Genomic DNA, 21542 nt, shown 5'->3' with positions numbered 1-21542 from the left:
TTAGGGTGGACTGTGGGCAACCAGGATGTGGTGGGCATTAAGTAGGAGAGTGACTTGAATCGAGTGGGCGGAGGTGAAGAGACCCCCATACTGGCTGCTTTCCTTCAGGGATTCGGCTGGGGTGCTCTGGTCAGCTGCTGACATGGACTTTGAGTAGGGGCTGCTCAGCCGTCAAGGGGGAGGAGGACTGCCCAAGCGGGTATTGAAAACAATCATGCCAGCCTGTGAGGCTGGTGCTAACTTAGGGTCCAGTTTCAGCTACTCAACACCAGCACTGCCACACAAACTGCCTTCTAGGCAAAAGTAGGATGGATCACAGTGAACATATTCCCAATCATCGTGGAGAGTGGGGATAGGGCAAAACAGTAAAGACACGAGCACGGAGGAAGAGATTTGAATCCCAAGACAAGGATGGCTGTGGGCATAGCTAAAAGGTCAGTTGTGCAGACAGGAGACAGGGGAGTGAGGGGTGGGGAACGGAGCTCAGTGATGAGCACTTGCTTTCCAACGGTGAGGTCCCAGCTTTGAACCTCAGCACTGGAAAAATAGGGGAGGAACGTGGACCAAGTAGCAGAAATAGCAAGTCGGGTGGAAAGGTCTAGAGCTACAGATGAAGCAACTGTGGCTAAAGCAGTTCTAGCAAGGAAGGAAGGAAAAAGGGAGTCACAGCAGGCAGGGAAAATGGGGCGGAGGACAAGGGGCCCACCCGGAAGCTGCTGTGGACGCAAGGCAGTCACTGACCTCTTCACACCCTCCATCACCTTCCCTGCCGTGTGGGTGGACAGATGGGGTGGAGCGAGCGAGCAGAAACAGGGCGATCAGAGAGACACTGAAATGTTCTTTATGAGAACAGGCAGCCTGGCTGAGGGCAGTAACAATGAACACAGCAAGGAGCAGGTTAGGAGCCCAGAGCGTCAAGGAGGCTGAATTGGGAAGGTCAGAGGACAGGATCAAGGGCATCTGAGTCTTCTGGCTGGAGAAAGTCCCAACAGGCAGCACCGGCTACTAGAAGAGTAACAAGCCCAACAGGTTTGGGTGTTTCACGTAGGTAAGACACCTATTAAAGGCGGAACACTAAGCTATGCCTTTTGGGTTTTGTTCCGGTATTTCGCACCAAGGTGCTCAGGGGATGATACAAGGGGTGCCAGGGGTCAAAAAACTTGGGTGAGTTGCGTAGAAAGCCAGCACCTTACCTCAACTATGTGCCAGTATGTTGAGTGAAGTATGCCAGAAGAAAGACAAACACAGGATGCTCTCACTTATCTGTGGTTTATGGAATATCTGGACCAGGAAATGTAACGCAGTAAATGGGGGATGCCTACATCACCCTTGACCTGAGTTAGGGAAGGGAGAAAGTCAAGGAGGAAGGAAGATGACAAAGGGAAGTAATGGGGCTTTCAGTTATGCCAATGACATGGGAGTGGTATAGTCACATAGCCAAAGCACAGACTCAACACTGATAACATCAACTTTATAATATGCCTGTCAAGGTGACATGCAGGGGTTGGAGTATGGAAAGCTGACACTGGTGGTGGGATTGGTATCAGAATATTAGATGCCTGAAACTCAACCATTAATACATTTATAAATCAGTGTTTTGCTTTTGGTGATCACACCTGGTGATGCTCAGGGGTTACTCCTGACTCTGTAATCGGGAATTAATCCTGGCATTGCTAGACCATATGGGATGCTGGGGATCGAACCTGGCAGGGTTGGTTACGTACAAGGTCCTACCTGCTGTACTATCACTCCAGCCCTTAAATCTCAGTTTTTTAAATAAAAAAATTTTTGGAAAGAGAGGACCAGAGAGGTAGTCCAGGGGTTAAGGTGCTTCCCATGCGTGTGGCCCTTCCCAGTTGAATCTTCAGCACGGCATATCACCCCAAGCACTGCCGGGTGTGATTCTCGAGCATGGAATCAGGAGTAAGCCTTCAGTACTTGGGGCCGAGTGACAGTACTAAAGGGCAAGCCTTGCATGTGGCAGACCACACCACCTCACAGTCCCCTGAGCCCACCAGCAGTGATCCCTAAGCTAATGGATAGGCTAGGATTCCTAGGATTTTCAGGATTCCTCTAGTGCTAAGTGCAGGAGTCAGCTAGTTAACTAGAGGAGTGCTAAGTTCCCAATTCTGAGCCCCCCTTCCCCCACGTCATCCATGTTCTAGTAATTTCTGGAACATGCACAAGATACCTCGTAAGGTAGACTGCAGCTACCATTAAACACCTTTGGTTCAGGGAGGTAATTCAAATGGCAGAGAACAGGATTAATACGTGCAAGACCTGGGCTCCATTTCTGCACCAGTGCCCCAATCCACCTGCCCCATATGCCCAAGTATGAACAGGCAGTGGCCCAGGCACAGCTGGCGGTTGGTACTGTATTTCTAATTAAGGAATTTGAACCGGGAGAGCATTCAGAGGGATCCAATGGACTGCAAGTGTCCTTGGAAGTCAAAGAGGGTTAGCAGACAGGAGCCAGTCTGCAGCTCTGAAGACAGCAGCTGGCTACCTTTATTCTCTGGGAAGAATCTGCCCTGCCTGAGTCCTGAGCTTGAGAGTTCTCACTTCCAACTTGAAGGCCACAATCTGCTTTGCCAGCTTTGCTCAGGGTTTATGCTGGCTCACCCTGCTTTTCACAAGTCCACAAGAAACTTCTGCTTTGCAGTTACTGAAGATCACTCAGAAGTTGAACTAAAGACAATGCAACTTGGCAGAGACACTACTTAATGGCAGAAAGTATTTCCAAATTACAAGAGTTTAATATCCCCTCCATGTTAAAAAATACAAGTTCAAGCTTAGTTGATTCATTTTATTAAAAGATTAATAAAAAGGCCTGAATACCACCCTAACTTAAAGGATAAAGTAACAAACATTACAGGTCTACAATTATTCATATCCATAAAATCTTTCCTATCTGCACACACACTCAGAGAGGTGTGTGCTTTAGTTTTCTCTCAATTTTAAGATTTTTGGTGGTGAGACTTTTGTGATAATTTTCAACTGCTTTATGTTTTCCTTCCCACTAGGACGTGTCATTTAAACAGTTACCATGAAGGGTTTTTAAAACACAGGTTAACCATTTCTGTCCAATCCAGCAGGAAGACGGCTGCAATCCTAGTAAAGGGCAAGCACATTGCAAGAACTCGGTCCGTAATTCAGTAATAAAATTTCCAATTTAGGAAACAATGTTCGCAACAGATTCATCATTAGCCAAGTTGTCTTTTGCTATGTCATGATGTAGAAAATCTTTCTGGTTATTTCCATTTATAAAGTTCAAATGTATCAACTTTCCCCAAGAAACAAACATTATTTTGTTTTAGAGGCTTTTTATTTAGGTAACTAAAAACAATTAGATGTTCAGAAGCAGTGTACAATGAAAGAGAAATCAAACCAATTACTTTATCATATCACGTTCCCTCTTCTTTACAACTAACGCAAAAAAAAAGAGGAAAAAAAAAAGACTTTCTGCTTTAAGGGAAAATTCAGAAAAATAGGCCAATATATTTTTCTTCCTCATAATAACATAAACAGCTACGAGAAATCTAATTATATAAGAGAAATGGGATGTTGGCTTGCACATATTCATTAAAAAGACAACAGGCCGCCGGAGTTCAAGAGCAAAACCTGCGTGTGTCTTCATGGCGTGCTCTTGGGGTCGCCCATACAGGTAACGCCCAGTTAGTCCCAGCTCTGGAGCCACTCCATATTCCTCAGTAGTTACTGCCCGGGGTTACCTTCCATGGAGGCACGCTGGAAGGCGGATGCTTTTCTGCTTGCTTGTTTTAGTCCGTAAGTTGGATGCTCTCTGGGGCACAGGCCTGGCGCTCAGGCCTTCACTTCAGGAGTTGAGCTATAGACGGAATCTGAATTTTCTGAAGTGATTTCCTCTACAATTTAAGAAAAAGTCATGTGAGCCACCTTCATAACAGGAAAAAAGCAGATCAACTTTTCTGCTAAATCGACTTTCCCCCCAAATGATATACCCGCCACCCCCCCCCACACACAACGAAGCCCATCTTCTCAGCATGCTGAGAGGGCGTGAGAAAGAGCAAGTGAAACGCCTTTGGGGATATACTCCTGCCCGGCAGACGCAGGAAGGAAGAGCCAGAGGATCTCTTCCCGCCGTCAAGCCTTCTAAACCAGAAAACTCCATCTTCCAGTCTTTCTTTTCTCTTTTATAGCAGTACCCAGGGCTGACTCCTGGCGGAGCTTGGGGACCACAAGTGGTGACAAGAATCAGGTCTGTGGTGGCAGTGTAGAAGGAAAGTGCCCTGCCCACTGTACTATCTGTCCACAACCTGAGATAGATTTTCAGTGACTCTGGCTACTGAAAAACCACTAAAATTATGTCTTCAACAGATTTGGGGTGCCCCCTTCAACTTCAATCTGTTTATCAGAGCATACAATAAGTCACTCCAGATTTGGGACAGAATACCTGATATGTATGAAGTGCTTAATAAACGCTAAGAATTACAACTGTAACTACACATGTTTAACAACTGCTACCTAAAGCAGACTGAGTCCCGAGACAAGCAATGTCATGGGCATGTGGCTCAGGTGCAGAGTACGTCTCTTAGGCATGCGAGGCCCTGGGTCTGAGTCCGGGAACAGAAGGCAAAACACACAAAAAACAGAAGAGTAATTCTACCAAGTTCATTCTACATCTTCATATCCATTACTATACTGTTATTTAAACGTTAAACATGTTGTTCTTAAACTTTCCATTAGTCAAGCATTTTCACCATTAATAAACTTTTGTCAAGGGGGGAAAACTCTTTGCTAAGCCCACACTATCTCACTTTTGAACCCCACGACTTCACTAGTATTTACCTAGCTCCTCTTCTGCTGTCTCTGGAAAACTGATCTTTGGCTTGGCCAGCTCACCGCTGTCTTCTTCTATGAAAACAAAAGTGAACAACAATAGCATAATTAAATTCCAGCATTAAAGGAGAGTAAGTCATAGCTTTTCAAATTACATTAAAGTTCAGTTTAAAATTTTTAGACAGGCCTCTAGCAAATTTTAGCTAGACCTATTCCATTCACTACCTAATAATAAAAATTGGGAACAAAATAAATTACATATATAAAAAAATATTAGCAAGCAAAAGAACACCGCAATTTATAACCCGAGTTTCTCTTTGCTTGGATCAGTATTTCTCAACCAAAGATCATATGATCTCTGGTCCTCATGTAAATCCAAGGGGCCCCAAGGTGAAAAATTCCACAAAAGGGTGCCAAAGCATGACACTAGAGGTCCAAGAGGTAGCTGGATTGGAATAGAGGGGGCACAGGAAAGAGAGTTGGAAGGTCTCAGTCGGAAAAAGCCTGAGACATAGCAGTTAAAGTTGGACATATCATTTAAAATCAACAAGCAGCAGAAAGAATGAATAGAATAATTTTTTTTTTTTTTTTTTTGCTTTTTGGTTCACACCTGGCGATGCACAGGGGTTACTCCTGGCTCTGCACTCAGGAATTACCCCTGGTAGTGCTCAGGGGACCACATGGGATGCTGGGAATTGAACCCAAGGTCATCTGCGTGCAAGGCAAACGCCCTACCCACTATGCTATCGCTCCAGCCCCGAATTAATTTTTTTTTTTTTTTTTTTGCTTTTTGGGTCACACCCATCGATGCTCAGGGGTCACTCCTGGCTGTGCACTCAGGAATCACCCCTGGCCGTGCTCAGGGGACCATATGGGATGGTGGGAATCGAACCCGAGTCGGCCACGTGCAAAGCAAGCGCCCTACCCGCTTTGCTATCGCTCCAGCTCCGAATTAATAATTTTTTTATGATGATGAAGGTTCCTTTACTTTTTTACATTTTTTTTTACTCTTTTTTTTTTTTATCCGAATTAATAATTTTTAAATGACACAAAACCATGAATCTCTGTTCGGCCGTCTTCATAGATTCTTACCAGGAAGCACGCACTTCCACAGGCCATACGTCTTTCCCACCACGGTCTGCCAGAGTCTCAGTGTTCCATCTTCAGAACCGCTGGCATAGAGTTCTCCGTCGGGACTGAATCGCACACAGTGGATCGGACCAAAGTGCCCTTTGTAGGATTCTGCAGGAGAGAATGAGAGCCATCACATCATGGAATACTCACAACGAACTACAACTTAAGGAGAGAACACTGATATCCCAAAGAAAAAACTGTTATCAGTGCTAAACGTCAAATTTCAAAGGGCAAATGTATAGAACTCTATCTAATGAGAACAACCCAAGCCAGACAGTGGCCAATCATGCCTGCAACTTCTAACATTACCCCTCTCAAGGTCCAGTAAGGGTGAGGGAGTAAATGAAAATTCAGAGGATGCACATCTAAAACCTTCTCAACTAAATCCTAACTTCTATACCCTGAACTCAAAGCTAGCTCCCTGGAGCCAATTCTTACAACTTTTGAGAAATCTATCTTCGTTAACAAAACAGAAAGCCCCCTAAGTCACACCCGAGGCTACTACCATGCCAAGGGAGATCCAGCACCACCACCTGGAAGGGATGTGTGCATGAGGGGGCGCAGCACTCATTATGGAGAAACACTGGCAAAGGAAAAAAGTAAAATAAGGTCCTTCATGCCAAATTTCTAGACTCAGAGGATGAAAATCCTTTATATTTTTCATGTGGAAGTTTATTAATTTTAGTGAGAGGGAAGACATGACTTCAAGATGTACAGACAGAAATGTTAGAGACACGAATTACTGAGATCTGACATTTGGTAAAGGTAAGGGGAAGGAAGATAACTCACCTAATTCTTCTCCACTATTATAATCATACTTATAAAGTTTAAAATCTTCACCACCTGCAACAAGAAATTCTTTCTCAGGATGAAGTGATGCAGAATTGATAGTTGCAGGAGCTTCAAAAGATTTAATTGGGTCCAAACTGGAGAAAAATTTACATATTTTAAATTTTGAATAACAAATATAACAACATAATTAGTTATCTTTAAACTATTTTAAACTCTGAAAGTCAAGAAATCCATGCTTAATTCATTTAGCCAAACATAAAGCACATGCATTAAAAAAAAAAAAAAAATCCCACACAGAAACACCTGCAAACCCAAAACCCATTGCCAAGCCTAAATAAAATTAGCAAAAGAGCCAAGAAGTCAAGGCTGCTATAATGCCAACTGGAACTCATCCTCAGGAACACCGGGACGCTTCAATAAAGGGCTCCCGACACTGAGCAGAGGAAGGCAGTGGCCTTCCTCAAAATGGTTATGCTAGATGGTCAAAGCCACAGTGCCAGCATGTTGCCGTTTCTGCTTCCTAAGTTTAACTTTTGGGGCTGGACAAGCACAGTGGGCAAGGGTGCTTGTTTTGCTCTCCAGCCAACCTAGATGTGATCCCTGGCATCCCATATGGTCCCCCTGAACCTGCCAGGAGTGACCCTTGAACAGAGCCAGAAATAAGTCCTGAGCACCTCTGGGTGTGGCCCCAAAACAAACAAAAAACTTTTATATTGATTTTTCAAAGGCACAAATTTTGGGGGCTGGAGAGATAGCACAGCGGTGAAGGCGTTTGCCTTGCACACAGACGACCCGGGTTCAATCCCCAGCATCCCATATGGTCCCCTGAGTACCGTCAGGAGTAACTCCTGAGTGCAGAGCCAGAAGTAATCCCTGAGCATTGCCGGGTGTGACACCCCCCCCAAAAAAAGAGAAAAAAAGGCACAAATTTTTGTAAACAGAGAAAAGTTTCACATGGAGGATCACTTGATAATCAGCCTCACTTGCTAGGAGTTTATAAAATTTTTGCAATAGGTTAAATCTGGCACTACTACAAGTGATGCATCAGCATAGTAAGGATTGTAAGCCCTTACTACTGCTGTGTACGGTCAAAAGACGAAACAAAAATTCAAAGGACCAGGAGACAGGCTTCGTGTGCATGCTTTGCATCCAGGTGGCCCGGGTTTGAGTACGTATGATCCCCAAGCACTACCCAGAGAGACCCCTAAACACTGAGCAGGGAAAGGCCCTGAGCAGCAACAGGCCAGTGGTGCTTCACCCGACGATCAAAGAGCTTGGCCCTGGCTCTTTTCCAGATCAACCTAGAGATCCTGCGAGGCCTGCCTCAATACACAACAGCGCACGCTTACCCCTGTGCTAAATCCTATTCTATCACATACCAGGCCTATGCAGGCGCACCGAGAATACCCGCTTACTCAGCGTGAGTGTCCAGTAGGCTGGCAACCTCTGCCAACAAGATGGGTCTGAGGCAGCAGTCTGCGGCAGGGCTAAACGCCGCACAATCTAGTACTAGCCATTCACCGCATGCGTGCACTCATTTCACTTTCTGAACTGCTCCCCCTCGTTTCTGTCCTCTCCTTCTGCCATTCAACCTTAGTGTCACGAGCCCTTCACAGAGGTTACAACTACTGTTCTGAGTATAAAAGGGCATAATTTGGGGGTCTCCGGCTGTGCTCAGGAGACCGAGGGGTCCCACTGGAAATTCTTGGCTTCAATGCAAGGACCCAAGGATGCAAAGCTACCTGGAGGAGCCTGGCAGTGCTGGGGAACTCGAGAGCTGCACTCAGCAGTGCTTGGGAGCTTGGTGATACTGAGTGGTGGGAATCAAAGAGGGGTTAAGCACATGCTAGGCATGCATCCTGACCACTGTACTACCTCCCCAGCTCCTAAGGGTTGTGTGCGTGAGAGAGTATGTGTGGTGTGTGTGTGTGTGTATGTACATAGAGACTCTCTCTCTCTCTCTCTCTCTCTCTCTCTCTCTCTAGTCTGGGAGATGGCACAAAAAGCATTTATTGACTGCTGGAGGCCTGGGTTTGGTCCCTATCACTGCACCCTGAGCACCACACCAGGGTAGCTCCAGAGTACTGCTGGGTGTGGCCCCAAACCAAGCCTTCTAAGAGGCAGAGAGACTCTTTGCAGTGCTCAGCCCTCAGGTAACCAGCCTTGTGGTTCAGGGCTCAGGTTGGTGGTCTGATGCCTAGATCCATGAGGGTCACCCCAGTGACATGGAGGAGGAGGACAAGGATGAGATTCAGAACTTCACAGATACCTCATCATTCTAGTGCTCTTAGTCTATCAACAAATAAGCTGACATTTTATTATTTCTGAAGTAACTAAAAAATTAAAACAACCATACCAATGCCAACTACATAACAAGAGAAGAAAATACAGCTATTAAAAGAGCCAGGAATGAGCTTCAATACTAGAGTTCACTGAGCATGTGTGAGGCCCTCAGTTCACAGCACCTTGCAAAATAAAACTGAAAGAGAAAAAAAGCTATAGCTATATTCTGGTATTTATGGTTGCAGGATTGAGGAAATTTTTAAAAAATGTACTTTCCAGTTTTTCAACAAGTGTTTACTATATTATTTGTAGTCACAGAAAGTGTCTGTTTTAAGAAATTCATTTTGTCAGTATATGTGAAAATAGAAAATACATTTCTCTAGGATTTTAAGGCAAAAATCAATAAAATCAAAAACACAGCAAACAGTAATTAATATTTGAGCACTATACTAGTCTGGTGATACTTTGATTTTTTTTTTTTTTTTTTTTTGCTTTTTGGGTCACACCCAGCAATGCTCAGGGGTTACTCCAGGCTTTGCACTCAGGAACTACTCCTGGCGGTGCTTGGGGGACCATATGGGATGCCGGGGATCGAACCCGGGTCGGCCGTGTGCAAGGCAAACGCCCTACCCGCTGTGCTATCGCTCCGGCCCCGATACTTTGAATAAAAGCTTAAAAGTTTCAATTTTACCAATACATCATCTGAATATCTACAAATAAACCCCTTAAAAGTATCAACAAATTTAAATATCAAAAGATGTAGGTACAGACACATTTCTCCCCACACAGCTCAGGTCAACAGTTGTTTTAAAATGCCTTTCTGACATACCCTCCAAGTTTATGCACAGTAAATTTTCCTTATTTGGCAAAAAGAAAAAAAGCAGATTTTTTTGTTGTTGGGGGGATAAACATACCTTACTGCACTATGAAAAGCAATAGATCTTCCATAAGTTATTACCAAGATCTCTCCTTCAGGAATATATTCCATACTGCTAACAGACATATTAAAATTTAGAGATTTCACTTCAGTCATCGTGGCATGATCCCAAAGTCTACAAAAGAGAAAAATACAGGGGTATTTATTCGATTAAAAAAAAAAAGTAAAAAATTCTAATCCCATCTGCAAAACAATCACAATCAAAGTCAAACATCCCTTACAAGTCAGAAACTACAGACCTCGACAAGAAAAGTTCCGGTTTCCTAAAACACTCGCAATACTTAGTAGCTTGTCTGATGAGGATAACCTTAAAACTTTAATATAATTTCCTAATAATGTCACCCAAACCATCCTAACACTAATCATTTTCAGCGATGCTTTAAGAATTTGATCCTGTGACGCTGATGGTGAGTATCTGGACGGACACCCACTCCCCACCCCCACGGACAGAAGAGGAGACGGTTCAGAGACCCAGGCGAGGCCACCCACTTAGGCTGAGTCAGCACTTTCCTGCAGCTGTGAATCGTGCAAGTCAAGGGACAGCAGCAGAGAATGTGACCCATGTACAACAATTTCAGAGACAACTCTTTCGCAGAATTCTAATAGAGCAAAGTCAAAACATAAGCACTGAGGCAAAAGGTTTCTCCAACTCTAAAATCAAAGAAAAATTACTCACCGAACAGTTTTATCATCAGCTGAAAGTATCTGTTTATCTTCACTGCACCAGAGAGCCTTTTTAATACCAGAGGTGTGACCACTGATTTCCCTAGGTTCTGAAGACAAAGCAACTTATTAAATATACTTGATAATATATTTTTTTGGGGGGGGGGGATTTGGGTCATACCCGGCGATGCACAGGGGGTTACTCCTGGCTCATGCACTCAGGAGTTACTCCTGGCGGTGCTTGGGGGACCATATGGGATGCTGGGAATCAACCCGGGTCGGCCACGTGCAAGGCAAGCGCCCTACCCGCTGTGCTATTGCTCCAGCCCCAATAATATTTATTTTTAAAAAAGAGCAACATAAAAACATTTACATATGTGAAAAAATTTATTTAAATTATACTGCAACTTTTCAAAAGTCAGTCAAGTTCAAATATGATGTTTGCCTACATTATACTTTTCTATATTGAAATTAAAAATCATCTGCACAAAAGGAAATGAAAAATTATAATCTCTATTAGTGTTTCTCAATCAGGGCCTATATGGTCCCCTGGAAGCTTCCCCATGGAACACTCCACACTTAGTAGGCCAACAGCATAAACTTAGTAGGCCAACCAGTATGCCACGGGGCAGGGACAAAGAGCCTCACTCTGGGAAACACTGAGAAACCCTCATCTCTAAAGCAGTGGACAATGAATATACCACTACCACCAAGAAAGTTTTTTGCCTTCAAAAGCAGTACTGTAGTATGATGAAATAAAACAAATAAGGCACGATTAAAAAACAAAACAGACCCAGTAACAAAGCATTTCAAGATTAAGACTAGCAGCCTCACAACCTTTTATCAAGGAGGGAAAGGGGCTGGATGGGAGGCAGGAAATAAAAAGTGGGGCAGCAGCTCCAAGAATATTTCTATATAGAGAGCAACGTGCACAAAAGGGGGTGGGAACCAGGCTTCGGAGACTTTCCCTTCAAAAGATTTGAAAAACAAAAAGCAACCACCGCTCACTGTTCTTTCTACCAACAGCAAATGCTGGAGCTAATGTTAATCAATACACTATTTGGACTTTGAGCAAATTAAGTTAACCTTCTGAAGCCTGCCTTTCCTCTTATGAAAAAAAAAAAAAAAAAAAAAGAGGTGGCAACCGTTTACTATACCTCAGCAATTAGAAGGTCCAAATAAGGAAAAAATATATATATGTATAGACACATGTATGTATAGCACCACATACGGTATAGAACAGAAAGTTAAAAGACCATCAATTAACTGCCATTATTCCTATTAACTGCCACCAAATCCCGAAAGGGACACTCACAGGTTACATAAGGTTAGAATACTCGGTGGTGTTCTGGCCAAAGGTTACCAAAGAGAAGAAAGAGAAAGAGCACCTATGTAATGTACCCAAGGAGAATTATCTGGAAATAGCGTTTCCTCACCTTAAAAATACTTCAACGGTAAAGAACTACACCCCGCCCCCCGCCAAGAAATAGCTGGAAATAGCCCCCAAACACTGCTGGGTATGGCCCCAAACCAAAACTATTTTCAGAAAAGGAAGATACCCAGGGAATATCAGCTTAATTTTCAATATAGCTATGGCTTTCTAAAAACTCTCGAAGCAGAGTGACTTATGGATGATAAATACATCTATTTTGTGGCGATGACATTACATATAGTGATAGTGATACAGTGACATTACATACTCGATTGCAAGTCTTTCTAAGCATAATGAGTTGAAATAACAGATTTGCATGAGGAAAAAAAACTGGAAGAATATGAATCAAAATCTAAAGGTCTTAACAGCGATTAAGACTAGATGGTGGATATTAACTGTTTCTCATGACTTTTTCTTTTTTCCAGATTCTGAGTACTGAACAGAAAATAAAAAAAAAAAAAGCTATTTCTTTCAAAGAAAAGGAAATTCCAAATTCTCTATATAAACAACACTCACCAGCTTCAGGCTTGTTCAAGTCATAGATGCGTAACAGTTTATCCTGTCCCCCGGTTAGCAAGTAGTTACTATCCTGGAAACAAAGGGGAAAATGTTACAAACATTTAACCACCTCAACAGTTACATCTCCTTGAAGCCTCTTCAATACCAAGTGCAGACACCAGAAAGAGGCTCCAGCCCAGTTACTTCTGAGAAGCTACTTCTGAGCATACCTTTCTCCTGCTTGCCAAGTGCCAAGGAGGCCCTTCAAGCTTCCCCAGTCAAACTTGTCCCACCACCATTCCACTCCTATCTCTCTTAAAAAGCACTTTGATTCCAAACATCTCAAATTTACACTCCCCCTTATGCAATAGTCGGGAAATACCATTATGACTTTTTAAATGTTTGCTGTTGTTGAAAGACCCAAACAAGTCTCATGCTACCTTAAAGTCCTCATAAGACAAGAGAAACTTTATTATAACCAAATATGACAAAGTATATGAAAACTCCCCTGTAATTACAATGAACTTCTTAAAAAATAATTCCACTTTTTCATACCTGTGTGAAATCCACAGACTTGACAATGTGTTTATGAGCAAGAGTTATCACCTCATCTCCTGTAACAGCGTCCCACACTTTCCTGAAAGGGAAAAGCAGAGTTAGGAGTCGCCAGTAATGCTGATGCCGAGTTACCACAGAAGTGTGTGGAATGGTACAGAAATGCCACATAAATGCATTCGAAATCTTCATTATCTCTAATTTCCTTGTTTAGTCTATATTTGACAAAGTGAGTATTGGTAAAATATTATGAAAAAAGGTGATGATGACAATTAAATAACTATGAATTTAAGCTACCAACTCATTCTCTCCTTGATTTATCTTGTTGTTAACCCATCTAGCTAGACTGCAACAAACTTTAAAGCAAATTAAAGTTTACACTTTCCAACTGTTTCTCTCCCCTTCTCTCAGGTACACGGCAAACAAGAAAGCTTTAGTTTGTGCTTTTCAATCTCTGCTACCTGGTTCCACGCAGCCTCAGAACTCAGTCAAGCGCCATCTCATCATTAAATCCATGTACCTCAGCTCCATCAACTAGCTCTTCCAGTTCCTCCACAGAACTCAAGTTTACACTGATGACTTTTTTTTGGCTTTCATTTTCTTAATCACGGGAAAATCAGAGCTGAAGAGTTCATGAATTGAGAATTCCACACAGCTGCATGGCAGGTGGTGAGACTGGAAATTTCTTTCCTCATCACTCACATGGTATCACGTCTCAGAGAACCTGCTCGTGTCCTCTGAAGTGACTAATGTCAAGTATATCCAATCCATTATCTTCCTGCAACTCCTGGGCTCTGCTTAGACCGCGTCCATTCACCAGGGAGGAGGGGACTGAGTGAGCGCATCAGCTCTCCTCTCGGGCCGAGCCTGCACGCACCTCATGGCTGGCTCCCCCGGCGCTGTCAGGAGTGATCCCTGCTGAGCATGGCCTGGTGTGGCCCAAACACAAGAACCAATCTACAGAAGCTGAGGCGGGCACACCCCACAGATCATATTCTCATCACTTATACTGCCGTTGGCCTAGTTCCATAATTCCCAGTTAAGTGTCCTAAAAAGACCTTAAGAGTTCTAAAAAGTATCTGGCATCTTCTCATCTCCGAGGAAGAAGCTGCTGGTATTAAGCAGCTGGGTGCAGAGCTCCGATCCTATCAGTAATGCATTGGTCATGGTCGGCTCCTAAGGCCATGGCATTTATTCTCCGAACTACTTCGAACTCTTACTCTGAAAACAGACCCAAAAGAGAGGCCATGAAACTTCTTTAAAGAATTAACAACATGACTATGGTTGGGGGAAGGGGAGGACTACACCCAGTGAAGCCCAGGGATCACTCCTGGGGGGCTCAGGAGACCCTCTGGGGTGTGGGACATGGAACCTGGGCTGGCTGTGTGCACAGCCAACACCCACCAGCTGTACTACGATTCCAAACCCCCTGATTAGCTATTTTAAGGCAGAAATGTGTCTACAGATGTTGTTCAAAGCAAGACGTAAGAGCCTTATGCGAGAGCTGCACGTCCTCTCCCGGAAGGGAGCCTCCCACGACACTCGCCATACCATGCCGCCAGCCCCGCGCCAGGCTGTTTCATTCTTCATTCGGGTGCCTTGAGGGGGGCAGGTGAGACCCCTCCCCACTCCAAGGGACCCAGCCCCGGCAGCTGAAAACCTCCAGAACTCAACTGCCGCCACGCTCACAGCGGTGCCTCACCCACAAGCGAACCTATTCCTGAACACTTCACACCACACGGCAACTCCAAGAGTGCCGCGCCACGATCAACGGAGTTCAAAGTAGGAGGTGATCAATCTTAAAGAGAAATATTTTTTTTTTTTTTTGCTTTTTGGGTCACACCCCGAAAAGCTCAGAGGTTACTCCTGGCTCTGCACTCAAGGAATTACCCCTGGCAGTGCTCAGGAGACCATATGAGATGCTGGGAATCGAACCCGGGTCGGCCACGTGCAAGGCAAACGCCCTACCTGCTGTGCTATTGCTCCAGCCCCGAGAGAAATATTTTTTGACAAGCACACTTGACTCAACCTTTAACTCGTTAGCGTTAGTGACCTCTTATGGAAGGGCTTCACGGCCCATGGGTGAAATACAGCAATCTTCACACTATTTCCTCTAAGGAAACTTTTTTTAGCACTTTCAGTAGTTTTTTGTAACAACACAAAATATATTATTTGGGTTCTGCTTTGGGGCAGGGATTGGGGTTCGGGATGGAAACACCCAAAATATGGTGGTGGGAAGGTGTAATGGTGATGGGAGTGGTGTTTGAATATTAAATGTAATCAAATACTGTGAACTACTTTATTAAAAAAGAAAAAGAAAAGAACCTTATGCAGAGAAAACCAGATTTTTCTACTGGCTTTTACCAAAAAGGGGGGGGGAAGGGCCCCTATACTTTGCAGCACCAGATGTCCTCAAGCACTCTCTGCAACCCAGTCGAGGTCCTTCTCGACGGTTCTAGAGTAGGCACCCTCTTCTGATGACCCTGAATCAGAGAGGGAAAAGGGGGTGCTAAGAGGGCCACGGGAAATATGCTAACAAGGGATGAATTAAGAGGATGCTGTTTCAGGAACAGACTCACTGCCTGAGTTGCCAGAATTTTTTGGCCACACCCAGTGTTCATGGACCATATGGGCTGCCAAGGATTGAACCCAGGTCTGCCTCCTACAGGCAAGCACCCTACTACCCTCTGGACTTTATGGCAACATTCAACACTCACCCACAGACCTGCTTTACTGAAGAGATTTTCATGACAACAGAAAAATCATTAATTTTCACAAACGAAGCATTAAAACGCAGAGGGGACGTGTCCTAAAAAAAGTGCTTACACCAATATAATCAAACACCACGTCAGCTGATTACCTGACTAAGTATACTGGAGCTGGACCACACAGCTAACAGCAAGCCCCCTTACAAGTCACTAAAAGGAAGTCATCTACACAACGAACATCTCAGACAACAGAAGAGGGGTTCAAGTTACTATTTGTTGGGTCCTTGCTATGTATCAGACTCAGCATGCTAGACTGCAAAGACACAAACTGGAAATACATCTAGGAAAGTGGAAGCAGCCATGAGCAAACTGGAAAGCCACAAGGCACAACCACACAAACTCAGGGCTGCCGGTTTACATGAATGCTATCATCTACCTTTCCAACCAAATCAAGTCTAAATTAACTAAGGTTAAAAAAAAACCGAAGACATCCGTTCTTATACTTAATACTCAAATTTCCTTACGTGAAATTTAAAGGCTTCACAGCTTTAGCCATGAAAGCTCCAAAATTAGGCCAAACAGAGTGCAAGGCTGAACACAGGCTTTCTATGCAGGAGGCCCAAGTCTGATCCCCGGGAACCCGAGTCCCTGAGCACCACTGGGAGTTGACCCAAAACAAGCCCCAAAGAACAAGCCCGAGGGTCTAGCAGATGGCTCAGAAAGACCAAGCACAGTCTTTGCATGCAGGAGCACCAGCTCGATCCCTGGCACCCGACCCCCTCCAAAATAACAGGTTTGATTCTGTCCCACGTCACCTTACACGGGGAACCCTTAACCCTTAGCTGGCAATTAGATTTTAGCTGAAAATCTTCTAAGTATTGGAAACATTCACACTTACATCATTACAATCAACCTACATAATCATTATTATCAACATTTTTATGCATGATGGAAACCTGAAGCTAACACTTCCAACATCACATAACTAAATGGAGTCAGAATTCAAATTCAATCTAGTTCCAGAATTTATGCTTACTACAGTTTGAAACTGGAATGATAGCACAGTGGGTAGAGCATCTGCTTTGCATGTGGCCAACACGGGTTCGATTCCTCTGTCCCTCTCAGAGAGCCAGCAAGCTACCGAGAGTATCCCGCCCACACAGCAAAACCTGGTAAGCTACCCATAGCATATTTGATATGCCTAAAACAGTAGCAACAAGTCTCACAATGGAGACGTTACTGGTACCCGCTCAAGCAAATCAAACACCGGGACGACAGTGCTACAGTGCTACAATTTGAAATCAAACAGTAAAATATAAAACGCTACACACTGAGCCCTTAGCCAGGGGCAGGCCCTCACATGCCCTGCTGTTGATTAGAGAGGTCTGTACGTGACCCAAAGACACTTTTCTCAGGCAGGAAAAAAAAAGCTAGACTACACATTTTCAGGATTCTGTCAAAGCCCACTTTTACACACCCTATTCCTCTCTCCATTTCAGAGTAATTATCACACAGCTGACTTCTAGCCAAAGTCCTTCCTTCCTCTTCCTGGAGGCTGCCATTAGAGCGTGGTCAAGTGGACAACAGTGGCTTGGGGATTTTAGAAGCCGACTTCTTCCCAACAAGCTCTGCACAGGGCTACCCAGGCTGAAGCGACACCAACCAGCAGCATTTTTCTCATGTCATTAATCAGCACAGTAAGAGCTAGATAACACACAACTAAGTTAATGAAACCACACCATGCCAGAACTTAAAGCTTGTTTCCACCAATGCTAAAGTTTGTAAAATATGTTACTTTGTTAGACTTGTAACTTAATTATATTTCATTGAAAAATACCACTTAAATGGGGCTGGACCATATACTTGCCTAGGTTGGCTCCCCAGCACCTCCCGCAAACTCTGCATGGGATGAAAAGCCAAACGTGACTGCCTGACATGTTTGAGAAGAACCTTTAGTTCACTCATCCTCTATCCCTGACTCTAGCCAGGAACACAACAAACCTAAGATGGAAGGGCCTGCCTCCCGACACAAGGACACATCAGTAGGCACTTTAACAGGAAGAGTGCGAGCACAAAAGCAACGAGCACCGTCAACTTCCAGCACTCAGGAAGTCTGAGAATCACCTTTTACTGATTTTTCACCTCCCACAATTAATCACCAAAGCATCTCTGAAACATAAGCATGCATGCTGACATCTAAACCAATGCTTGACCCGTTGACAGTCAAGGATTTTTTGGTTTTGTTTGGGGCCACACCCAGCAGTGCTCAGAGAGAGCCCAGGCCCTGCGCCAGGGGTGAGGATCACCGGCTCTGGACAGAAGGCAGTGGGATCAAGCCTGGGCATCCCAAAACAAGTCTGCTGAGCTCGCTGGCCTCAGGACTAAAGGATTTATATAAGGCCAAACAGTTCTTCACTTTTATCTGTCTGACATATAAACACAGAAGCTCAAAGCCGTATAAAGGCTCTGAAGATCCTCATGGCATTCAAAAATTTGAGACTCATACTGTCTCAAATTCTGACTCATCTAAGTATACTACACCTCTGTTCCAGTTCTTCAAAATTTTCACTTATTTCTTAAAATATATAAAATTTGCCCAGGGGAATGAGGCCCATTACTGTCACCGACTGGATTCCATGGGACGCCAAAAGAACACATGGCCGCCCACCTACGCAAGACGGCCAAACTTCTTCGTCAAGACCCTGAACAAACAGTTTGATGCTCTTCGTGTTCCTGGTGCAAGCAGATGCCATTGGGCTACACTAGCACGGGACTGGGACGAATGGAGACATTACTGGCCCCCACTTGAGCAAATCAGAGGAGCAACAGGATGACAAGTAATACAAGTGATAAAATTTGCCCAGTGGAATAATTTCCACAAATGCAGCCATGTATCCACTACCACAATCAACCTTCTTCCACTTGACAACAAACTATGTTTGATCTATTTAAGGGAGCAACACATTTCCAAATGCCTTAGTGTGAATTTAACAGTAATAATAAAAAAATAACCAGGAGCCCAAGATATAGTATAGCGAGTAGGGCACTTGCCTTGCACAGGGCTGACCTGTGTTCAATCTTCAACACCCCATACGGTGCCCTGAGCAGAGCCAGGGGTAAGCCCCAAGTAGTGGAAGGTGTGTCCTCCCCCCCTCCCAGATCAGACTATTTTCACTCTCCAGGTTTTCCTCAGTTTAACAACGTCTAAGTGTGCACAGTCTTGACAGTGCCTGCATTAATCTCAACAGTTAATGAGTTCTAAGAGAAAGAGAACTAGGAAGTACTGATACCAAGATCATATAAAATCTGGAGGGGAAACTAGAAGAAGCAAGTGGATGACTACAAATCAAGCCAGTAACACATACAAGGCCTAAATCTGAGGAGGACAAGTGAATCCAGCAGCGGGCAGTTGTCTGGGAAAGCACGGGGCGGAGGGCGGCAGGAAGATGCTGATGGCCCAGGAAGCAGCCAAATTCCCAAACGCCAAGGACTAACACCCCTTTGACCACTCACTGACTACACACGTCAGAATCACCTTAACCTTAGGGGTGTTTTTAAAACATAAACCTGCTGGTGGGGCCATCTTAGAGTGCTTAAGGGCTGGAGAAGCCAGCTTGTCATGCAAGAGGCCCGGGCTCGTCTGATCTCAGCGCATGGTCCCACGTATCCCCCGGCCACCCCTGGGCACTGTGTGTGTGTCCACAAACTGAAACACTATGAATGGCTCTAGCCCCAAGCCAATCAACTCAAGACTTATTGATATCTCTAGTTTTGAATAATAAAAAATATATACTTGAGTGTAGGCTTCGTTTAGCCTACATCCAAGGCCACACACCACTTAAGACAGCAGAGGCAAGACAAGACAGTGAATGAAATATCCTGGGGGGGAGAGAGACAATGTGACAATGTACAACTACAGACCACTGGGTCCGGGCCAGAGCTCGGCAATAGCTGAGGAGGAATACAAAAACCTGTTATCAGGAGTCTCTGCTGGTGGGACCAACATCAAGGATCCTCTGGACATAAGGAAAGGAAAGCAACGCAAAGAATGATTAGATGTCACCTTTGTACACAGAAAATGAAGAGCAGCAGAGTCCGGGACCCACCGAGCTTCAGCCTGCCTAGTGCAGTTCTCTCAAGCAGCCGGAGATGGGGGTCACCGGCTAAAGGAAGATGCTCGGGAAGGAAGTGCTCAGGGGCCCCCAACAAGCATGACTCAGAGAGCATTAAGAGGCTGGGGTCGGTCCCCCAATGAAAATATCTCTTCTTCGACTCTAAAAAACTTTAAAAGACGCTCCCAACAGAGCCCGTGGGAGAGGCTGGTGCCACCCAGGACATCGGTATCCCCGCTGGCCCGCACCGGCGCAGGGCGTGGAGGATTTCCGAACACAGCCCTCTGGCCACCCGCCACCCGGGGCCACACTTACGCGGTGAAGTCTGCGGCCGCGGTCGCAGCTTTCGTGGCATCCTTGTTCAACGTCGCGCCCCACACAGCGCCCTTGTGGCCCAGAAAGGTTCCGATCCAGTCTCCTGTGTCTCCCTGGCGTAGCATGGGTTTGCCATCTGCAGAAGCCCAAAGGCCCCCCAGACCGTGAGTTTCAAGTTCAGATCACCGACCCGCGAAGGAAGACAAGGACCGAGGACGACGTCCCCGCCGCCGCCGCCCCCCGCGCGGGTGGTCACCGAGGGGTCATGCGGCGCTTAGGGACCCGCCCCAACGGGGGTGGCGGCGGCGGGGGAGGGCCCTGGCCCCGCCAGGCATGTCCACTGGGCGCCAGGAAACTCGCTCTGCAGATGTGACCCGCGTCAAAACACTGCGGCTTTCACTGCCGTTGGGGACAAAGGCTGTATTAAAAAAAAAAAATCTCGGCGCCCACGGGGGGGGGTGAATAATATATATTTTTCCCTTTTAAATGGGGCGAAGACTATCCAATGAGACAGTTAAGAGGTGCTTGGGGGGAAAAAAAGGTTATTACTCAGCCTGGCCTAGTTTTTCCTCTCCCCCCACCCTCCCCACCCCGAACCCTTGAGAAATAACAGCGACGTGCGGGGCCGTGCGGGCCGGGCCGGGCCGGGCCGGGCCGGGCCGGGCCGGGCCGGGCGGGGCAGGGGTGCGGCGGGGAGGGTGGGCGCCGGCCCTCACCTTTGCAGGCGCTGATGAGGAAGTAGCCGTAGGGCGTGATGCCGCTGAAGGCCAGGTCCACCACGGGCCGCGTGTGGCCCGAGCAGGTGAGCGGCGTCTGCCTCATGGCCATGGCGGCGGCGCGGCTCGGGGGCCCGGGGGGCGCCTCGGCGTCGTCGTCTCTCCCGCGAGGCCCCGACACGGGCGCGGGGCCGCGGCGGGAAGGGGTGAGGAGCGGGGCGGGGAGCCGACGCCCGGCGGGCCGAGTGCCGCGGCGGGAGGGCGAGGGAGGGAAGGAGGAGTCGTCGGGGGGAAGGGGGGGGAGGGCAGCACCGGAAAACCGGCCGCCACGATCCGCACCGTCCACACCGGTACCGGCCGGAAGTGACGACGGGGGAGACGCAGGGAGCGCGTCGGAAGTGACGCGCGGCCGGGGAGGCGGGGCCCCCGCGGCTTCAAGGAGCCGGCGGGCCGGGGGCGCGCGGGCGCGCAGGCGCGGGCTCCGCCCCGGGTGGGTCACGTGACCCTCGCGCCGGCGCCCTACGGAGCCGCGTCTCTCGCGCACGCGCGCGCGTCCGGGCCCGGCCTGGCCGCCCTTGG

At 46.2% G+C, this 21542-nt stretch overlaps 1 protein-coding gene across 1 annotated transcript; it reads right to left on the bottom strand.

Annotated features, from left to right (window-relative positions):
- Window positions 1-2791: 2791 nt before the first annotated feature.
- STRAP (serine/threonine kinase receptor associated protein) lies at window positions 2792-21324 on the bottom strand. The gene is made up of 10 exons (XM_055118531.1): window positions 20964-21324; window positions 20248-20383; window positions 13113-13194; window positions 12576-12648; window positions 10641-10737; window positions 9942-10079; window positions 6742-6878; window positions 5911-6060; window positions 4828-4893; window positions 2792-3884 (listed from the first exon to the last, which is right to left on the bottom strand). The coding sequence occupies exons 1-10, from the start codon at window positions 21073-21075 to the stop codon at window positions 3823-3825; spliced, it is 1053 nt and encodes a 350-aa protein (XP_054974506.1). The 5' UTR covers window positions 21076-21324; the 3' UTR covers window positions 2792-3822.
- Between the last annotated feature and the right edge of the window lie 218 nt (window positions 21325-21542).

Source organism: Sorex araneus, chromosome 10, assembly GCF_027595985.1.
Source record: "Sorex araneus isolate mSorAra2 chromosome 10, mSorAra2.pri, whole genome shotgun sequence".
NCBI lineage: Eukaryota > Metazoa > Chordata > Mammalia > Eulipotyphla > Soricidae > Sorex > Sorex araneus.
Note: the sequence above shows the minus strand (reverse complement) of the source record. Positions and strands in the feature narration are given on the sequence as shown.